A 22,877-nucleotide genomic window follows, 5' to 3' on the forward strand; every position below is an offset into this window, starting at 1 on the left:
CATCAGGGGTTGGAGGGGACAGAGACGTTCATGTCTCCTCAGCGGGCGTGAATGTAGCAGAGCAGGAGAGGCCCTAAGGGCTGCGAGCAACAGTGCCTGACACGCCAGGGAGGGTCTTCGTGGTCGTATCTTCCTCCTTCGGAAATACGAGAGGACGCAAACCTGATGGCTCCATCCCGATCCCGATGTGTTCTCGAGATACGAGATCTGTTATCTACGTCACGCAGGCAGGCAGGCGGCGGCTTAACAACCTTGTGTGAAAATATAAGTATAAGTATACACACTTTAGAGATATCCCAGGAGTCAACAGTTAAAAAGTATAAGTACACCGCACTTTAGAGATATCCGAGGAGTCATAGAATTAAAAAGTATAAGTACACACCACACTTTAGAGATACCCTAGGAGTCATACAATCAAAAAGTATAAGTACACCACACTTTAGAGATACACCAGGAGTCATACAATTAATAGAATTAGATTCTGAGAGATTGATTCTCCTTTAGACAGGAGGTCACTCGGGTTGGACTTGACCCACCGTGTGATTGCTCATCTCTCTTCTTACGGTGTGGGGGTTCTCGAAGACCCGTTGAACACAACTGGGGAAGCAGGGCTGAGTCGTGTTGTCAAGGGAGACGTAAATCTCCTATAAAGTCGGATGTGGCCACCACCAGAGTGATGTGTATGTGTGTGTGTGTGTGTGTCTGTATGCCTCTGTCTGTCTGTCTGTCCTCACTCGTATCTTGGCAGCTCACGCCGCTGTGTATGTGTGATCCACCGGGCTTCATATTTTTCTCAAGTTATTCATCATTGGAAAGCTATCGCGAAATCATACCACTATAGGTTGACAATCAATATATATATACATATATATATATATATATATATATATATATATATATATATATATATATATATATATATATATATATATATATATGTGTGTGTGTGTGTGTGTGTGTGTGTGTGTTATTTCTTCTCATACTTGATCGCCGTTTCCCGCGTTAGCAAGGTACAACAGGACCCACTGATATCAGTTTTAACAGACCGTCCCCAAACACATCTTTTCCCCTCCATGTGGCTCACATCATGCAGCACAGCGTTTGCGACAACCCTCCCACCGACAGTCAGTCAATCTTCAGGTCACCCTCGCCAAGGAAGATGGTAATCGTAGCCAGATTTTCAGTAATCTGAAGATGGAAACTATCGGAAATTAATTCACTTGGCAACCATGGCCTCTCTACCACCCATCCTCCGCCCACACATTATATAGTGAGCCACGGTGGAATTAATTCATTAGAAACTACGAGAGCGTGATCGAGGGAGCACTGCCCGTGTGTGGGTGTGTGTGTTCGTCTGTCTCTCTCTGTCTCTCTGTGGATTACACCCGAGACTTGACTGTGAAGACGCCATGGAGTACTACCCAGTACCACTGCCTCGGTGTATGGTTAGTCCCTTTCTTCTTCTTCTACTTCGGCAGGTGTTCATATCACGACGACGACGCCCCGCCCTCAGAGCCAAAGGATAGAACGTAGGGGAAGACGTCGCCTCCTACAGGCAAAGTGGGTCTCTCTCATCCCAGCAGCCGTCGAGGTCGCTCGAGCTCTTAGATCGATGGTGGTGCCTATTGACCCACTCCATGTTGTCAACGACCCTCGAGGCAAAGGGGTGGTTTTGACGACGTGTTTTGCGTGTAGGATGGAATGGATAACGTTTGCTTGGCGCAGAGACTTCGATGTTGGTTTTGATGGGCGTAGAGACTTCGATGTTGGTTGTGATGGGCGAAGAGACTTCGATGTTGGTGGTGATGGGCGTAGAGACTTCGATGTCGGTGGTGCTGGGCGTAGAGACTTCGATGTTAGTTGTGATGGGCGTAGAGACTTCACGATGTTGGTGATGATGGGCGTACAGACTTCGATGTTGGTCGTGATGGGCGTAGAGACTTCGATGTGGGCTGTGATGAGCGTAGAGACTTCGATGTTGGTGGTGCTGGGCGTAGAGACTTCGATGTCGGTGGTGATGGGTACGTAGTGCAAGGCATGCGAATATATGCGTTGATATGTGGATGTGTTTATTAAGACCTCCTCTCTGAACCCATCTTGTGGTGTCGATGACGCAACCAGGAGGCCTCACAGTGAGAACTTCCAAGTTCGCCTGGTCAGATATGAACGTCTTTTGTCTTCCTCCTTTGGGCAAAATGGAACGATATTTTTTTCCCCCCTCTCAGTGTCTTCATGATCCCATTTCCCCCCCCCAACTCATGGACACGAGAGGAGTCCTCCCATCTCGACTCATGACCACATGGGGATCCCCATCCCCATTTTGAGACCCATGCTGGAGATTATGGTCGGAAACCCTTCTTTACCCATGACCAGAGGCGTTCCCCCTTCCTTACCCATGTCCAGGAATGTAACCCCTTCCCTGACCATGGCCAGCGTGTGCCCCTTCCTTACCCATGTCCAAGAATTTAACCCCTTCCCTGACCATGGCCAGCGTGTGCCCCTTCCTTACCCATGTCCAAGAATTTAACCCCTTCCCTGACCATGGCCAGCGTGTGCCCCTTCCTTACCCATGTCCAAGAATTTAACCCCGTCCCTGACCATGGCCAGCGTGTGCCCCTTCCTTACCCATGTCCAAGAATTTAACCCCTTCCCTGACCATGGCCAGCGTGTGCCCCTTCCCTTCCCCCTCCCCATTTCTCCTGTCATGAGGATGTTAGATTCGCCATAAGGACAAATGTTGAAGATTTTATTCATCTTGAGAGCTTAAGACAATTACCCTAATGAGCAAACGCTATTAGAGTCATATATGCATGTACAGGTGTTTCATCATGTGTGTGTGTGTGTGTGTGTGTGTGTGTGTGTGTTTCTATGCAAATATGTGTGTGTTTGTGTGTGTGCGTGTCTCTAAGTATGTATTTCTATGCAGTTGTATGTATGCATGTGTGAGTGTGTGTGTGTGTGTGTGTGTGTGTGTGTGTGTGTGTGTGTGTGTGTGTGTCGGTATTTAAAAGAGAGAGAGAGAGAGAGAGAGAGAGAGAGAGAGAGAGAGAGAGAGAGAGAGAGAGAGAGAGAGAGAGAGAGAGAGATTTAGGTGTTCATACCCATACGTATGTTTGCGTACAACAGCCGTCGGTAAAATTTAAAAAAAAAAAAATATACATAACAATCATCTTTCCCATTACACACGAAAATTACCGGGATGAACAATTGTAATCCTTCACGCTATATTATGAAAAAAAAAAAAAGTGAATGTGAAAGTGTATAATGTTGGGTAGGGTGTACTGTCTTAATTATCCCCACATTAAAACTCCTCCTAATTGCCACTCATCTCGCGTGTAAGGACGGGTGTAATTTACCATTTAATTATATTATCACCGCCCTGACCTAACGCACATTACCTTTCAGTGTAGTGATGTATGATTGGAAAGCACCGATTCCCATTCACCAGGTGGCACTTGCATACACATGCGTATATATATATATATATATATATATATATATATATATATATATATATATATATATATATATATATATATATATATATGTATATATATATATATATATATATATATATATATATATATATATATATATATATATATATATATATATATATACATATATATATATATATATATATATATATATATATATATATATATATATATATATATATATATATATATATATAATCAATTTCTCGATATTCCTACGAATGATATTAGAAATATGTCTTCACCTAACCCTAACCTAACCTCAGTGTTCCTCAGTGAACCACTGCTGTTTCACCGCCTGCTACAGTACATTTCTAGAGGTCTCACTTCGAGGGGAAAGAAAACAAGAAAAATCACATTCCAGTCTACATCACTGAAAGCCCTTCGCTCCCACAGAACCAAACGGTTCCTCTCTCACTCACTCACCCCCTCCCCCTTCTTATTTTCTACTCCAGACTCCCCATAGATTCAGTGATTTAAAGATGAATCAGACCAGCCACTCACAATCACATCTCACGAGTTCTGGGACCGACAGAGAACACACCATTAGGAACTTGTAAGACAACACACAGATGTGGAGAACTGTCGCCCCGGCAAGGAGAATGTCCAAAAGGATTTGCCTCATCTCCTGGCACTGCCAGAGTCAAGAGGACTGGAGACACGAGAGGCGTAGCGAGGGAGGTCCCGGACGCCCATTAGCATGTACTGTGCACAAACTACGCTACTGTGTAACATGTATACACCCAACTGCACAAACTACGCTACTGTGTAACACGTATACACCCAACTGCACAAACTACGCTACTGTGTAACATGTATACACCCAACTGCACAAACTACGCTACTGTGTAACACGTATACACCCAACTGCACAAACTACGCTACTGTGTAACACGTATACACCCAACTGCACAAACTACGCTACTGTGTAACACGTATACACCCAACTGCACAAACTACGCTACTGTGTAACACGTATACACCCAACTGCACAAACTACGCTACTGTGTAACATGTATACACCCAACTGCACAAACTACGCTACTGTGTAACATGTATACACCCAACTGCACAAACTACGCTACTGTGTAACATGTATACACCCAACTGCACAAACTACGCTACTGTGTAACACGTATACACCCAACTGCACAAACTACGCTACTGTGTAACATGTATACACCCAACTGCACAAACTACGCTACTGTGTAACACGTATACACCCAACTGCACAAACTACGCTACTGTGTAACACGTATACACCCAACTGCACAAACTACGCTACTGTGTAACATGTATACACCCAACTGCACAAACTACGCTACTGTGTAACACGTATACACCCAACTGCACAAACTACGCTACTGTGTAACATGTATACACCCAACTGCACAAACTACGCTACTGTGTAACATGTATACACCCAACTGCACAAACTACGCTACTGTGTAACACGTATACACCCAACTGCACAAACTACGCTACTGTGTAACACGTATACACCCAACTGCACAAACTACGCTACTGTGTAACACGTATACACCCAACTGCACAAACTACGCTACTGTGTAACATGTATACACCCAACTGCACAAACTACGCTACTGTGTAACATGTATACACCCAACTGCACAAACTACGCTACTGTGTAACATGTATACACCCAACTGCACAAACTACGCTACTGTGTAACACGTATACACCCAACTGCACAAACTACGCTACTGTGTAACACGTATACACCCAACTGCACAAACTACGCTACTGTGTAACATGTATACACCCAACTGCACAAACTACGCTACTGTGTAACATGTATACACCCAACTGCACAAACTACGCTACTGTGTAACATGTATACACCCAACTGCACAAACTACGCTACTGTGTAACATGTATACACCCAACTGCACAAACTACGCTACTGTGTAACACGTATACACCCAACTGCACAAACTACGCTACTGTGTAACATGTATACACCCAACTGCACAAACTACGCTACTGTGTAACATGTATACACCCAACTGCACAAACTACGCTACTGTGTAACATGTATACACCCAACTGCACAAACTACGCTACTGTGTAACATGTATACACCCAACTGCACAAACTACGCTACTGTGTAACATGTATACACCCAACTGCACAAACTACGCTACTGTGTAACATGTATACACCCAACTGCACAAACTACGCTACTGTGTAACATGTATACACCCAACTGCACAAACTACGCTACTGTGTAACATGTATACACCCAACTGCACAAACTACGCTACTGTGTAACACGTATACACCCAACTGCACAAACTACGCTACTGTGTAACATGTATACACCCAACTGCACAAACTACGCTACTGTGTAACACGTATACACCCAACTGCACAAACTACGCTACTGTGTAACATGTATACACCCAACTGCACAAACTACGCTACTGTGTAACACGTATACACCCAACTGCACAAACTACGCTACTGTGTAACATGTATACACCCAACTGCACAAACTACGCTACTGTGTAACACGTATACACCCAACTGCACAAACTACGCTACTGTGTAACATGTATACACCCAACTGCACAAACTACGCTACTGTGTAACATGTATACACCCAACTGCACAAACTACGCTACTGTGTAACATGTATACACCCAACTGCACAAACTACGCTACTGTGTAACATGTATACACCCAACTGCACAAACTACGCTACTGTGTAACATGTATACACCCAACTGCACAAACTACGCTACTGTGTAACATGTATACACCCAACTGCACAAACTACGCTACTGTGTAACACGTATACACCCAACTGCACAAACTACGCTACTGTGTAACACGTATACACCCAACTGCACAAACTACGCTACTGTGTAACACGTATACACCCAACTGCACAAACTACGCTACTGTGTAACATGTATACACCCAACTGCACAAACTACGCTACTGTGTAACACGTATACACCCAACTGCACAAACTACGCTACTGTGTAACATGTATACACCCAACTGCACAAACTACGCTACTGTGTAACATGTATACACCCAACTGCACAAACTACGCTACTGTGTAACATGTATACACCCAACTGCACAAACTACGCTACTGTGTAACATGTATACACCCAACTGCACAAACTACGCTACTGTGTAACATGTATACACCCAACTGCACAAACTACGCTACTGTGTAACATGTATACACCCAACTGCACAAACTACGCTACTGTGTAACATGTATACACCCAACTGCACAAACTACGCTACTGTGTAACATGTATACACCCAACTGCACAAACTACGCTACTGTGTAACATGTATACACCCAACTGCACAAACTACGCTACTGTGTAACACGTATACACCCAACTGCACAAACTACGCTACTGTGTAACATGTATACACCCAACTGCACAAACTACGCTACTGTGTAACACGTATACACCCAACTGCACAAACTACGCTACTGTGTAACACGTATACACCCAACTGCACAAACTACGCTACTGTGTAACATGTATACACCCAACTGCACAAACTACGCTACTGTGTAACATGTATACACCCAACTGCACAAACTACGCTACTGTGTAACATGTATACACCCAACTGCACAAACTACGCTACTGTGTAACACGTATACACCCAACTGCACAAACTACGCTACTGTGTAACACGTATACACCCAACTGCACAAACTACGCTACTGTGTAACACGTATACACCCAACTGCACAAACTACGCTACTGTGTAACATGTATACACCCAACTGCACAAACTACGCTACTGTGTAACATGTATACACCCAACTGCACAAACTACGCTACTGTGTAACACGTATACACCCAACTGCACAAACTACGCTACTGTGTAACATGTATACACCCAACTGCACAAACTACGCTACTGTGTAACACGTATACACCCAACTGCACAAACTACGCTACTGTGTAACATGTATACACCCAACTGCACAAACTACGCTACTGTGTAACATGTATACACCCAACTGCACAAACTACGCTACTGTGTAACACGTATACACCCAACTGCACAAACTACGCTACTGTGTAACATGTATACACCCAACTGCACAAACTACGCTACTGTGTAACATGTATACACCCAACTGCACAAACTACGCTACTGTGTAACACGTATACACCCAACTGCAATATTAAATCAGGGCTGGAACACTGGCGTGGGAAGTACATGAGGCAGAAGACATTAGCATCGAATTAGATGAATGTATTTTATATCGTGTGGCACCATCGAGGCTGCTTCTGCCTGGAGAGAGAGAGAGAGAGAGAGAGAGAGAGAAGAGAGAGAGAGAGACAGAGAGAGACAGAGAGACAGAGAGAGAGAGAGAGAGAGAGTAGTAGTAGTAGTAGTAGGAGTAGTAGTAGCAGAGTTCCGGTCGTAAACTCGTTCTTCCCAAGTTACATCTTCGCATTTTAGATGAAAAGAAGTGATATCTATGTCTTCCTCTATTCTCGTTATGGTTAGTTGATTGTTTTATGTTCTATGTGTATGTGTGTGTGTGTGTGTGTGTGTGTGTGTGTGTGTGTGTGTGTGTGTGTGTGTGTGTCATCACAGGAGTGGGTCTTATTAGGTCTACTGGTGTGGCTAACATTTGTTTTACGTCCCTACCCACAGCCCTGCTGACGATCATGGCCTCTGCCTCGCTCCTGCAGGCCCAGCCCCTCAACCAGTTCGTCCAGGCTCTCTCCACTTTCAACCTGCATCGGAAATCGGGCCCGCCTTCTCCCCTCGCCCACCTGAGCAGCTACAGCGGCGTCGGTGGGGGTGTGGGAGGCAGCGGTAGTGTTGGTGGGAGTGTTGGTGACGACGCTGTCGGTTATGGCTCACTCGTTGGTGATGAGGAAGGTGGTGTTGGTGATGGTGATGGTGATGACGTCTTTGTTGGCATTGGTGAGGTGGTGAGCCGCCCCACCACCACCGGGGATGTGGTAGGTGGTGGTGGAGTAGGAGGAGGAGGAGCACGCCTGACCAGAGGCAGTGTTGGGAGAGGAAGCAGAGGATTTAGGAGGAGGAGCAGAGGAAGCTCCGGAGGAAGATTTGGAGGCGGTGTGGTGAGTGGGGTCGGGAGTAAAGGGGGAGTTTTCGGCAGTGGAGGAAGGGGTACTGGGAGTGTTGTTGGTGGGGGTAGTGTTGGAGGTCTTTATGGAGGTGGGAGTACTGGTGGAGGTGGAGTTTTCGGCGGTGGGGGGAGTAGTGTTGGTGGTGGTGGTAGTGTTGGAGGTGGCTATGGAGGCAGAGGGGCTGGTGGAGGTGGAGTTTTCGGCGGCGGAGGGAGTAGTAGTAGTAGTAGTAGCAGTAGTGGTGGCAGTGGTGGAGGTTATGGTGGAGACGGAGGCAGGGGTGGTGTTGGAGGAAGAGGAGGAAGACGAAGAGGAGGAGGAGGGAGTGGCGGAGGAGGCTACGGTGGTGGTATGGGAGGGCTGGCGGCGTCTATCCCTGGAGGAGGTGTCCCTGGAGAGGACTATCCCACCCTGGACACTGTCCCGGACACCGGGTTCACCTGCGCAGGCCAAGTCCCCGGATACTACGCTGACACCGGCTCGGCCGCTGGCTGCCAGGTGAGCTATGACATGCCATGACACATGTCCAGGTGATGGGCATGACATGCCATGACACATGTCCAGGTGATGGGTATGACAAGTGTCAAGCGACGCATTCCATCACCCGAGTGAGGGAAGGTGTCGTTAAGTGATGGAGGTAAGTATTGAAGTAACTTCTTTAAGTGATGTGGGTAAGTATTGAAGTAACTTCTTTAAGTGATGTGGGTAAGTATTGAAATAAGTTGTTAAGTGATGCAGGTAAGTAGTGAAGTAAGTTGTTATGTGATGTGGGTAAGTATTGAAGTAACTTGTTAAGTGATGTGGGTAAGTATTGAAGTAACTTGTTAAATGATGTGGGTAAGTATTGAAGTAACTTGTCAAGTGATGGGGGTAAGTATTGAAATAAGTTGTTAAGTGATGGGGGTAAGTATTGAAATAAATTGTTAAGTTAAGGGGGTAAGTATTGAAATAAGTTGTTAAGTTAAGGGGGCAAGCATTGAAATAAGTTGTTAAGTGATGGGGTAAGTATTGAAATAAGTTGTTAAGTGATGGGGGTAAGTATTGAAATAAGTTGTTAAGTGAGGGGGTAAGTATTGAAATAAGTTGTTAAATGATGTAGTTAAGTTATCGAGTCTTCACCTTAGTCTGGTGATCTGTTAAGCGACGGGATGGGTTCTTAAAGCCACTTTGGTAACTCGTCTCGTGAGGCTGGAGGTTGACAAGCGGTGGTGGTATGAGTCACCCAGGCGATGGATGTGAGGGAGTCACCAGATGATGACGTAAGGATGTCACACGGTGACGTAAGGTGTCAAGCGTTGTATAGGTGAGGGGGAGGCGGAGGAGTGTCAGACTGAGTGACACAGCGAGTGACTCCGACCTCTCGAAAGAAACAGTATCGCGGCGCCCCCTGTGTGACCCTTTCGAACCAGCTCCTTCCGGACGTGAATAGACCTCTTTCTCCCCTTACCCTCAACCTCTGCTAAGGCACATCCCCAAAATTGACCCTCATTGACCTCATACAAGACCTGACAGGTCACGCTGGCTAGCAGGTCACCCACCACCAACCAACCCCACTCCCCCCCTGTCGTGTGGGTGGACTGGCTCTTCCTCCCTCTCCCTCCCTTCCTCACCCTTTCTCGTCTCCTCACGGTCCAGCCATTCGTCAGGTGAGAAGTTGGTCGCGCGGGTAATGATGAGGCCAACCGACCCCCTCCCTCCCTTTCCTTCCTTATGAGGTCGAGCACCGTCAAGTTTCCTCCTTTGGGATCGCCTCCTGCAGACGTGAGGGAGACTCAGTCAGGCTTGAAAGATCTCATAAGGACTTCATGAGTCTGTGTTGGACCGAGGGTTGAATGATGACACCTTTGGGCCCTCTAATCTCCTACAAGGATTTGGCGGTTTTGAGATGTTCAGTATTAGTTACAAGTCCGTTAATGTCGTGAATATATTGTGTGTGTGTGTGTGTGTGTGTGTGTGTGTGTGTGTGTGTGTGTACTTTTATGGCGGAGGAATGTATGACTTTTGGTTATGTATGGATAGTCTCCATTTTCATTCCCATTTTCTCTCACTGTTTGGTCGAGGACGTTGTTCACAGTGAGGCTGGTGTGTGTGTGTGTGTGTGTGTGTGTGTGTGTGACATGGTGACGTAGTTCCAGCACTTCACTAGCGCCGTAGTTCTGCCGTCATATTGTAGTTTTGTCATCTAATTATAACATTTTTTTTGTGTGTGAAGTTGTTAGTTTTGTGACAGTTGTAAGCTTAAAAAGCTGTAATGTCAGCACACATCCATGTCTTCAAGGAAGGAAGCATCTCTCCAGCGTTCGTCAGAACACTGTTTTGAAAGTGGAAAAGATAGACAGATAAATAGAGAGAGAGAGAGAGAGAGAGAGAGAGAGAGAGAGAGAGAGAGAGAGAGAGAGAGAGAGAGAGAGAGAGACGTCTAATTCCTCAACCTGAGTTGTCATATACATATAATAATAAGGTCTCACTAATAATAACCATGGGGTCTTGAACTTTACCTACCCAGATATCCAGAGCTTGTCTCCCACGACCCTGTACGCCCTGGGGGAGAGCGGCGTTGTCATTAGCATGATATTATCCATTCTCGCTCGGGTTTTTTTTCTCTTAACAAAAGGAAAAAATAGACGAGGCGCCAGGAGATTTTGGGATCCTAAAGAAATGTATTCTTTTTTTTTTCCCCCCTCTCCGCTACCTTGACGCAGGACAGGTAGTGAAGCTAACTTGTGTTCGCAGGTGTTCCACATCTGTGGGCCGAGCGGTATGAAGTATTCCTTCCTGTGTCCCAACGGTACGATCTTCAACCAGCAGTTCTTCGTGTGTGACTGGTGGTTCAACTTCGACTGTGACACCGCCGACCAGTTCTTCACTCTCAACAATGAGATCGGGAAGGTTCCTGCTCCTGCTGGCGGCGGTGGTGGAGGTGGAGGAGGAGGAGCTTACGGTAGCAAAGGAGGTGGAGGTGGAGGCACCCGTTCCACCAGTAGTCTGTATGGAGCACCACGTAGGTAGCGGTCTCCTGGCGCCTACGGAGGCTGGGATGGTTCCGTCAAGACGCAGGCAACTGTTGATGACGTGGATGATGCTGACGTAACAAGAAACCCCTTGATGACGTGGTTGATGATGACGTAACAACGAACCCCTGATGACGAGGATGATGACGTAAAAACAAACCCCCTGATAAAGTGGTTAATGGTGACGTAACAACATACCCCCTGATAAAGTGGTTGATGGTGACGTAACAACGAAACCCCCTGATAAAGTGGGTAATGGTGACGTAACAACATACCCCCTGATAAAGTGGTTGATGATGACGTAACAACGAACCCCCGATGACGTGGTTGATGGTGACGTAACATCGAACCCCTGATGACGTGGTTGATGGTGACGTAACAACGAACCCCCGATGACGTGGTTGATGGTGACGTAACAACGAAACCCCCGATGACGTGGTTGATGATGACGTAACGACGAACCCTTAATGAGGTCCTGGATGATGATGACGTGACAACGAACCCCTTCATGAACCGGTTTGCAACACTGGGCCACAGCCAGGACACAGTTGAGTTTGCAACACTGGGCCACAGCCAGGACACAGTTGAGTTTGCAACACGCAAAGAGTGGGGGACAGCTGGAGGAGCAGTTGGGGAGAGCACGGTGCAAAGGAGGGGAGTTGGGTTGCACCGGCCACATGGTCTGTAGGACACAGTTGGGTTCTCCACTGGGCCACGAGGCGATGGTCCGTCAAGGAGTTTGATACTATGGGACCAACAGAACCCCTTGGTTGACTATGATATGGGCACAAACCTGGGCAAAGTTGGGTATGTGACAACACGAACCCCAGGAAAGTGGTTGTGTGCTAACACGGACCCCAGCTTAGGGACAACATGTGTGACGTGTTGAATGGTGACGACAACACCAGATGACGTGGTTTGAATGGGCACGTACAAAGAAACCGAGCGTTGGTGTATGCAACACGGGGCCATAGTCCTGGATGGATGGTGAACAGTTGGGTTTGCAACACTGGGCCACAGCCAGGACACAGTTGAGTTTGCAACACTGGGCCACAGCCAGGACACAGTTGGGTTTGCAACACGTCAATACAGTCCCCTTGTAGTGGCTGAGTTATATACAGTAGAAGGATGTATTAGTTGTATATTTTTGTAGGACTGGAGATGAGAGATGTACACCTGAAACTCTGTGTTGGTTGTGAGACACAGAATTTCGTTTAGGTATCGTTGAAGAATCATGAAGAATTTATAATGATGAGATCACAATTCACATGTATAGTCGACTATAAGAGAATGTAGTGTTAATAATGTTTTATCCAGAATAAAGGAAAGTATATATATATATATATATATATATATATATATATATATATATATATATATATATATATATATATATATATATATATATATATATATATATATATATATATATATATATATATATATATATATATATATATATATATATATATATATATATATATATATATATATATATATATAAGTGTGTTCAATAGCTAGGGGTGATACCTATGGAAATCTGATGATAACATTGTAGAATTCATCGTATTAGTTTTGGACATATGTAAACTTGTGGATGAGTTATATTCTGTTATATTGTCTTGAAAGGCAAGTTGGCCTGCTGACCGACCCTTGTATGTGTACAATATTGACTGTCTTGATGTAACATTTCGTTGTATGTTGTCTCGATTTCTTGAAAAGCAGTGTTAGATGCCATTCTTTTTACATAGTCTGTTATGGTTCTCGGTTAAAGGGATGTAAAGAAATGTAATGTAATTTTGACAGTGTGTGTTAATTTTCCATCTGTAGTGTGATAACTAAATGATCGTATATATATATTTATATATATATATATATATATATATATATATATATATATATATATATATATATATATATATATATATATATATATATATATATTTCCCCCATAGTTGTGAACACGTCAGTTCCCGTCGACACCGGTGAACGACGGTGAATCATGACGATGAGTTCGAGTGGACGTGTTCTCCACAAACATCAAAATTCGCCTTCCTGTCGAAAACTTCTTCGAGTCGGAAATGTTCCTCAACTTTTCCAGTAATATGGCTTTACGGGCCCTGGCGCTCTCCTCTTAGTGGGGCGATGTTTTCCACCCAGCTGGAGTTGCGGATTTAAGATCTTTTAAATATTCTTCCAGTCGAGGGTTGGGTTTTTTTTTTTCTCTCTCTTTCCAGACTACAGCCTGCGCTTGCTGGAAATGTAGATGGGTCCTCGTGATCATCACACACGCTGGAAGCGAAAGCACCGAGGGCCTCCCGGAGGCTGAGAGAAGGAGGAGCAAGACTTGTGTTTCGTGAGGGGTTGAGGACGAGGGGGGTTCCTGTGGGTGGATAGGGAAAGGGGAGAAGACGACAACACGAAGTGTGTGCGTGTCTGTCGAACTGCTCAAGTTCGACGTCCATTCACGGCAGATTTGATGGTGTTGGGTTCTCGTGTGTGTGTGTGTGTGTGTGTGGGGGGGGGGGGGGGGGTGATGATGATGAGGGTCTTCGTCCATAACGTCTCCATCATCTTCTTCTTCTTCTTCTTCTTCTTCTTCTTCTTCTTCTTCTTCTTCTTCTTCTTCATTTCTGCTTATCATTCGAGATGATATTATCAGTATCTTCATCTACTGGTTCGTGACCCTCGACATCAACCCATGGAGAAGGACAGAGTGGAGATATCTTTTTCGAAGACCATGACCTACCTCTCAGGAAAAAAAACTCTCCAGCTTGCCTCTGTTCTTCCGTATCTCCCTCTAGGCCTGAAGACCATCTTGGGAAAGCTTGTCTTAAGACGTAAGGCGGGGGGAAGGAAAGAGGCGAGAACGAGACATCAAGAGCTGACCGTCTAAGAAATCAGGAAGAGATAGAGAGAGAGAGAGAGAGAGACCCTCCTTCTTTCCTTCCTTCCTTCCAGCGCTCATGGACCGACGAGTTACAGTCTGTCGTCCGAGGAAAGAAACATTGTTGTCGGTGAACTGCCATTTGCATAATACGAGGAGCCCGTGTTGCAGGAGGAAATACTGGAAAGACGAATTCTAGGATGATATAAACAAACCTTTATATGTCAGCTCTACTGTAACGCCCTCCCACACGAGACTGAAGATATTTCTTCCTCTCTTCTTTTTTTCTTTTGGAAGAGAGAACAGCTCCTTCTGAGGTGGGGGGGGGGGAGAACGTGGCGGAAGCCGTGCATGAGCGAGACAAACTTGAGCAACTTTGGTCTAGTTATCACTTCCTGAAGCAGCCACTCACGACGCTTGGTTGCTCCAGAGGAGGAGGAGGAGGTGTGGGGAGGGAGAAGGGATGGTTGGTGGGAGGGCGAGGGGAGCAGTCAGCTGTCTCGACGCTCTGGGCTGCCAACTACTTCATATATCACAAGTTTGTCTACACTTGTTTGATGATATTCCACCCCCTTAGTTTTCCACTGGGGTTGACATAACGCCTCAGGACAACTGCTCGATGTGTTTAGCGAGTGGGTCAGTGGTGGGAGAGGCACCAGACAGCAGAGAGAGAGACGTGTTGCAACCCCATCCCCCAGGCACTCCCCCCGTCTCGTATATAAACTGCAAAATCTTTCACTGTAAGCGCCAGAAGCATCTCCATCTCCAAAGTTATAACTATCCACTCGGCGCCAAGAGGTGGGACCCGTCAGCGGCGGAGGAAGGAACCAGCCACCATGACCAGAGCAGCAGCTCCAGCACGGGCCAGCAGCGTCTGCCTCACCCTGGGTAAGTCCTTTGCCAAATGAGCTGAGGCAAGCAGGCAAAGACGGACGGACGGAAGACGACGACCTGGCTCAGTTATGCAACCAGGACAACCCTCGGCGAGGACCGTTCAGCCACGCAAAAGATCCCAGATGGCTGAGGACGACCTTAAGTAGGGCTTTCCCTGACACTAATGGCTGAGGACGACCTTAAGTAGGGCTTTCCCTGACACTAATGGCTGAGGACGACCTTGAGGAGATCGCTGCTGACACTAGCTAGACCACAGGGACGACCGTGGGGACTCTTGTCCAGACCAAAGACCACAGAGGGTCGAGGTAGGCCTCGAGGAGGATTGTCGAGACCAAGGATCACATAAGACCATCTCGTACCACCGTCCGATGGAGGGAGGGGGTGGTAAAGGGGACAGGAGGGAGGGAGGGATGCTGGGTTATGACCGTCTTCACCATAAAGAGATTCTGACAACCTTAAAAAAAAAAAGACTTTAGCATGTAATATCATTCCTTTACAGACAGACCTCCTTACTCCTCCTCCTCCTCTTCCTCCTCCTCCTCCTCCTCCTCCTCCTCCTCCTCCTCCACCTCCTCTTCCTCCTCCTCCTCGTCTTCCTCCACCCTAGGATGAGAGTGAAGACATCCCCCTGTGGTTTTAGGACACGCTGTGTCCTGGAGGCGGATTTCAATAACACTTAGACGCCAACACTTACTGCAAATGTTTATTCTGTGTCAGGGACGATCCACTTTCACGACCCGACAAAGCAACGCTTTTACCGAAGTGGAAACGAGACACAGAATCATCGACGTAACAGTGACATGCGCTTGTGTTGTTGGGATATTTGGGTAAACAATACTTCTCTTTGAATTTAGTATATCTGGAATATTCGTTTGGCATTACCTGGAAGACATCGGGTTCGTGTAGAAGTAAGAATAACGAGAATATTGAACGCTAATTCACATTTCCTCTCGATGTCTTAAACAGCATTAGATAGTCTGTGGCTCAATTTTTCTTAATTCTTTGTTTTTTTCCTCCTCTCTTCTTTGGGTCATTTTCGTCATGTTGTTGACCTCCACTGATTCGACTGCGCCCATACAGTACTGGCGGGGTTGGTCAGCACACAGCACCAGACACAAGTGGATGATAATCTGGAAGTACCTAAGGAGAGGGAAGGGTTCGAAGCCTTCGAGACCCTGGAGGGTTCCGAGACGAACCAGCTCCTCTCATCGTTCGGTCAGGTGGTCAGTGGCGGCTACAGTGGCGGCGACAGTGGGAGCGATAGCGTCTTCAGTGGGAAAGTCCTCAGTAACAGTGGTAGAGGGAGAGATGTATCTACCCCCCTCAGTGGGAAAGATAGCGGAGGATCTCTAAGTGGGAAGGGGACCAGTGGCTTCAACAGTGGAAGAGGAGGTGGTGGATATGCTACCACTGGCGACGTTGGTTTTGGGATTAAGGTCGAGGGAGAGAGTGGCACCGTCAACAACAGTGGTGGTCTCGTCAGCAGTGGTGGTAAGGGAAGCGGTGGGTATGTCCGCAATAGCAGAGGTACTCGTGGTGGAGGAGGAGGTGGATCTGTTTCCAGTGGTGGTGGAGGATACGTCAGTGGTGGTGGATTTGTCAGCCGTGGTGGAAACAGTGGCAGAGGAGGCAGTGGAGGATTCACCAGCAGTGGTGGGTCTGTTTTCAGTGGCGGTGGAAGTAGTGGGGGCTATACTAGCAGTGGTAGAGGCAGTGGTGGATCTGTCAGCACTGGTGGTGGAGGGAGTGGAGGCTACACCAGCAGTGGTAGAGGTAGTGGTGGCTCTGTTTTCAGTGGTGGTGGAGGTAGTGGAGGCTACACCAGCAGTGGTAGAGGTAGTGGTGGATCTGTCAGCACTGGGAGTGGAGGTAGTGGAGGCTACACCAGCAGTGGCAGAGGTAGTGGTGGATCTGTCAGCAGTGGTGGTGGTGGAGGCTACACCAGCAGTGGTAGAGGTAGTGGTGGATCCGTCAGCAGTGGTGGTGGTGGTGGTGGAGGCTACACCAGCAGTGGCAGAGGTAGTGGTGGATCTGTCAGCAGTGGTGGTGGCGGCACAGGGGGACACGCTTCCGGTGGTAGAGGCAGTGGTGGCTTTGCCAACAGTGGAGGTGGTAGAGGCGGAGGTGGAAGAGGGAAAGGTGAGGGGAAGTTCGTGGGCGGTGTTGGTGGTGTTGGCGGTGGTGGCAGCTACAGTGGTGGCAGCGGCGGCGGTGTGGCTAACGCTGGTGGCCCGGGAGTCTACAACAGCCCTGGCATCGCCTTCCCGTCCGACTACCTGGAGTTCATCCCAGGTACCCCCGGCACGGACTACCTCCTCCTGGCCTCCGTCCCCGACACCGGCTTCGTCTGCGACTCCCTACCGGGCTACTATGCTGACACCGCGCCAGAGGCCCTCTGCCAGGTGAGTTTATGGTGCCCTGAGGCTGCCAGGTGAGTCTGTGGTGCCCTGAGGCTGTCAGGTGAGGCTTAATAAGTTCCACCCTTGTGCCTCGATACACCAAAAATCATGTAGCCATTAATTGACGACGCAAAATGATGATCCTTAACTCGATCTTGCTTTCACAAACACTGCCTTGCTGTGTGACGCATGAGATTTCTTCCTCCTTCTCAGAAGATCTTCTCAGTTCCGGCATTTGAGTGATCAAGTCTTTTCAAAATAGATGATACGATTTGGTTCTTTGATCACCGTAAACACAATACATTTAATGTCTTATCTTTTTTTGTTGCGCTTCTGATCTATGCACTTAGTTTTGTTATCTTATTCATTGCCTTTTGTAATCGTTAGTTTTAATGTCTGTCTTGTTGTGGTTTTTCAAATAAGTGAATAAAAGACACTTTCGTGACAGGTGTTCCACATCTGCCAGTTGGACGGCCGCCAGGACTCGTTCCTCTGCCCCAACGGGACGGTGTTCAACCAGCAGTACTTCGTGTGTGACTGGTGGTTCAACTTCGACTGCTCCACCGCTCCACAGTACTACAGCCTCAACGCCCAGATCGGCGACCTCGACGGTACCGGCGGAGGCGATGGGAGCATCCAGTCTCCTCCAAGTAGCTACGGCCCGCCTGGGAAATAAGACGAGGGTCCTCGAGAATCTCTCTTACCACACTCCTGCACGAACGGCGATGCGATGAATCCGACTTCGTATGGAAGGAAAGACGATCTTCTATGATTTATAAAGTCACGATTCAGGGAAGTAGTCCATTTCTTGAAGGAAATGACCACGGTGTTAGAGGAACGTGATTTCTACATTTGTATTGTTCTCGTAGTTTTATAGAGTCCTCCCCCTGGTTGGGGTCCTTGGCTCTGGGTCAGCATAAGCTGGTTCTTTTTGCTGGTTCTGATGTGTTGAACTCTTTAGAACTACTCACACTCTTTGGAAGTAGGTTGTGCGACGATGTACATAATCCAATAAAACCTAATTCCTACGACACTGCATTATGCCCATCTACAACCATGTACATTGCCAGAACCTTTTGAATGTTGTTCTTCTGTACGACGGACCTCTTCAGCCCTTAGACTCCGGTTATAGACTCAGAGTACGTGAAGGGAATCATCCACTTCCCTGTGTTTTACGAACTAGAATGAGGCAGAGCTTACGAGGTTGAGTTCGGTGTAGTCGAAGATCGACAATTAGAAGGTCTGGGGATGTTTGTGCACACCCGTGTCTATATTCCGTTAAGCTCTGAACGCTTATTGAATTTTAACATGTTGATTAGTGAGACAATGGGAGGTAACGTTAGTTTGTACGCATACAAGTAGTTCTTTTTTGTCATATATATATATATATATATATATATATATATATATATATATATATATATATATATATATATATATATATATTTTTCATACTATTCGCCATTTCCCGCATTAGCGAGGTAGCGCTAAGAACAGAGGACTGGGCCTTTGAGGGAATATCCTCACCTGGCCCCCTTCTCTGTTCCTTCTTTTGGAAAAAAAAAAAGATATATATATATATATATATATATATATATATATATATATATATATATATATATATATATATTCGTATACTAACACACAGGGGATCCTGTTGTTCGCTCTGATCCTAAATGACACATCATTTATGCTAATCAGCTTGTGTAATGAAGCATCATATATATATATATATATATATATATATATATATATATATATATATATATATATATATATATATATATATATTTATATATATATATATATCTTTCTTTTCCCAGGTAGTGAGAGGACTCTATGAGAAGATCAAGGGAGATAAGATGAAAAGAAGCATCTCCTGGATGTGACAGCCTTCCACTAAATGAGTTAATGACACACTTTATAAAAGGCCCCAAGAGAAAATGTCCTTTCAAGAATTAGCCGGCCTAATTACACCATCTATAATTATGCAAATGAGATGTAAATTGCATTTTGCGCGCCACTTCACAGCCAACTGCAGATTGTGCTGGACATTAATTTTCAATTATATTCATCGCTATTGTTTACAGGGATGACGTCAACGTGACACTCGGCATCCGGATTCCAAGAACGACTGTGCGTACACGCTAAAACAGATTTCCCCTTCCCCTGTTGAACACGCTGGCTGGGTCGGATTTACTGTCAAGATGTTTGCATATAATGAATGATCATCTGATGGGCCGCGATCACCGACTTTTACAGCAAGTGACAAAATGTATTTTTGTATTGAGAAAACGCTTTGAATAATACAAGGTTGATGTATTTTTTTTTCTGACGGCTTTTAAATTCTCTGTCTCACAACACGGAAGTAATAGCTTCCGCCAGTGAGTGCTACTACTACGCTGGCTTTTTTTTTGGCAAAATCTCGACTGTCAAGGGAACCAGCACTTCCGTGGAAGTTAAGTTTTCTCACTTTTTGTATCTGCCTCACCCCCGAGTGGCCCTTAGTCCACAAGAATACAATCTTTCCTCCTCACACATGACACTTGACAACACCGAACTCAGTCATGCAACCCGGAGTTAATGACAGTATTTTTCTCCGGCAGTGATCGCTACCACACGGTGCCCTTGCCTTTGGCCAAATCCTACTGTAAGTACAGATTACTCTCTTCTGGTGCGTCAAATTGTGTTGTATCGAGTCTGCGTACGTCTCTTATGTGCCTATGTTTGTGGCTGTACACGTAAGCAAGCGTAAGGTATGTGAAACTGTTGTATACATGACTTCAATTGATGTCACGTGTGCATCCGCAGGGCTTGTATACCGCCTAGCACTCACCGCATTAAATAGATTTAGATTAATGAAATTAAGACCCTGTATTAAAAAAAAAAAGTCATGTACGAATATTAGAAATTATTTTAAAGGCAGGTAAAGATTAGGCGAATGCAGGATTATGCAGCCCGTCTCTCACTATTGCACGGGAAGTGGGGAGGGAACTGCCAGTATTCTACAGTGGATGAGGTGGGCGACGGCGCTGGAGGGATGGCTATAATGGGAGTTACTGCGCACATAACGACGACCCCAAGTGTCTGCCAAGTGCTTCCACGACTCGCATTACCCTCCAGCCCAGCCACTCTCATCCCGCTGGTTTATTGGTCATTTTTTCTTACTTTTATTTGATTTGAGGTTTTGTTTTTATGTCAACAGTGGCCTAGAGTGTTGATTTATTTATGTTTATATTTTTTTCACGTATATATCGTACTCGATCGCTGTTCCCCGAGTTAGAGAGGCAGCTCCAAGAAAAGACAAAGAAAGGCCATAATCGTTCTCATCCATTCTCTACCTGCCGTGTGTAATGCACCAAAACCACAGCTCCCCATCCACATCCATGCCCCACAGACTTTTCCATGGTTTATTCAAGATGTTTCTTATACCTGATTTCAGTCCATTGACAGCACGTCGACCCCATTATACCACATCGTTCCAGTTGACTCCATGGCGTCCACGCCACTCACTCTTCTACATGTTCGGGCTCTGATCACTCAAAATCTTTTTCACTGCACCCCTCCTTCTCCAGTTTAGTCTTCCCTTTCTCCCTGCTCCCTGCACTTCCGACACACATATCCTCTTTGTCAACCTTTTCACTCCTTCTCTCCGTATGTCTAAACCATTTCAGCACACCCTCTTCTGCCCTCACATCCACACTCGTTTTATTACCACATTTCTCTTACCCTTTCATTACTTACTCGACCACACCTCCTCACACCACATATTTTCCTCAAATATTTCATTTCCAACACATTTACCCTCTTCTGTACAGCCTTATCACCCTCCAAACATTCTTCAGCGCTCCCAGAACCTTCGCGTCCTCCCCATCTCTATGACTTTTTTCCGCTTCCTGGTTGCATTCGCTGCCATGTCCACTCCGGTGTAAACCATGGAAAGGTCTGTGGGGCCTGGTTGTGGATAGGGAGCTGTGGTTTCGGTGCATTACACATGACAGCTCCAGAGTGGAGTGGGAAGGTCTATGACGAGTTTGCACTTAATTGACAACAACCTCCCCGAAGAGTATTCACTCGCCATTTAACCACAAATAGGCAGAGTTTGGTGACTCCTTGCCATGATAAATATGATCAGGTTATGGCAAACGCGAGAACGCATCTTTACACACACACACACACACGCACACACATGCGTGCATACGACACTGACTTAATGGCCAATTACCTACTGATAAACACTTAGGCTAACAACAAACTTACAGGGCATCAGTTACGAGCGATAATAGGCTTAGATTGTGGGAAGGACATGGCTTCTGAAAACAGCACAACAAGCATCGTTGTTTATTTGGTCTTTGAACTTATGAAAACGCATAAAGTATGTTTGTTTGTTTGTTTTTTTCAACATCTTGTGGCCAACCCCCACCCATCTTTTTTTCCTTATTTCATCGTATCTTTGGCACTCGGTGTATTAATTGCGCATCTAGCGACAACATATTTTAGCTCGTTTTCCGTGTAAGTATTGTACATGTGACTAATATGTAAAGAGAAACGTTGGTAAGATATATCCCTATGTGATATAATATGTAGGTCAACTATGTTATGATTATTTACGTATGTGGAAAGGTTGAGTTCCGGTTTCTTATTCTAGTAATATTATGGAAGATGAGTTAATATATTAATTACTACAAGATATAGAAACAGTGATATATATTTGAAAAAAAAACGAAAATTTGCGACTAATATTATTATTTTACAGGTTTTAATTATGAGTATTATTTCTAATCAGTGTCTGTTCATGTATATTTGTTAGTAGAAAGCCATGCTCGCACAAATGCCAATAAGGGAGTAGATCATATTATTATGCTTAGAAGGAATAAGAATTTTTTCATGATTATAACGGATATTTGTAAGTGTTGGCAGAATGGTTATTACTAACAAAAGAATAAGTAGAAAAATCAAGGTAGGGTATCGTATAGTTCACGCTCTTTATGCATTTTCTATAATAATCTAAATTACCATTTTCTATGAGTCGAGAAGTTTCAGGGTTACAAGTGAAATGTACCTTTTTC

At 45.6% G+C, this 22,877-nt stretch overlaps 3 protein-coding genes across 7 annotated transcripts in view; all 3 read left to right on the forward strand.

The window, feature by feature from the left end:
• Positions 1–11,768, forward strand: part of LOC139751756 (uncharacterized) — a 230,988-nt gene extending 219,220 nt beyond the window's left edge. Inside the window, exons 3-4 of the mRNA XM_071667305.1 lie at positions 8,172–9,115; positions 11,351–11,768. Coding sequence (XP_071523406.1) covers positions 8,186–9,115; positions 11,351–11,626 — 1,206 coding nt within the window. The 5' untranslated portion in view covers positions 8,172–8,185 and the 3' untranslated portion in view covers positions 11,627–11,768. The remainder of the gene's footprint in view (positions 1–8,171; positions 9,116–11,350) is intronic.
• Positions 11,769–15,351: 3,583 nt separating this feature from the next.
• LOC139752266 (uncharacterized) lies at positions 15,352–19,131 on the forward strand. The gene is made up of 4 exons (XM_071668297.1): positions 15,352–15,403; positions 16,127–16,236; positions 16,471–17,811; positions 18,257–19,131. The coding sequence occupies exons 1-4, from the start codon at positions 15,352–15,354 to the stop codon at positions 18,482–18,484; spliced, it is 1,731 nt and encodes a 576-aa protein (XP_071524398.1). The 3' UTR covers positions 18,485–19,131.
• Positions 19,132–20,177: 1,046 nt separating this feature from the next.
• Positions 20,178–22,877, forward strand: part of LOC139752114 (uncharacterized) — a 9,471-nt gene continuing 6,771 nt past the window's right edge. For 2 of the 5 annotated variants that reach the window (XM_071668023.1, XM_071668024.1), the window contains exon 1: positions 20,180–20,564. The gene's annotated coding sequence lies outside the window, so the exon portion shown is untranslated. Of the gene's footprint in view, positions 20,565–22,877 lie in introns of all 5 variants that reach the window. The other 3 variants (XM_071668020.1, XM_071668021.1, XM_071668025.1) reach the window with 2 other exon arrangements.

The sequence above is a fragment of the Panulirus ornatus genome, chromosome 12, assembly GCF_036320965.1.
Source record: "Panulirus ornatus isolate Po-2019 chromosome 12, ASM3632096v1, whole genome shotgun sequence".
NCBI lineage: Eukaryota > Metazoa > Arthropoda > Malacostraca > Decapoda > Palinuridae > Panulirus > Panulirus ornatus.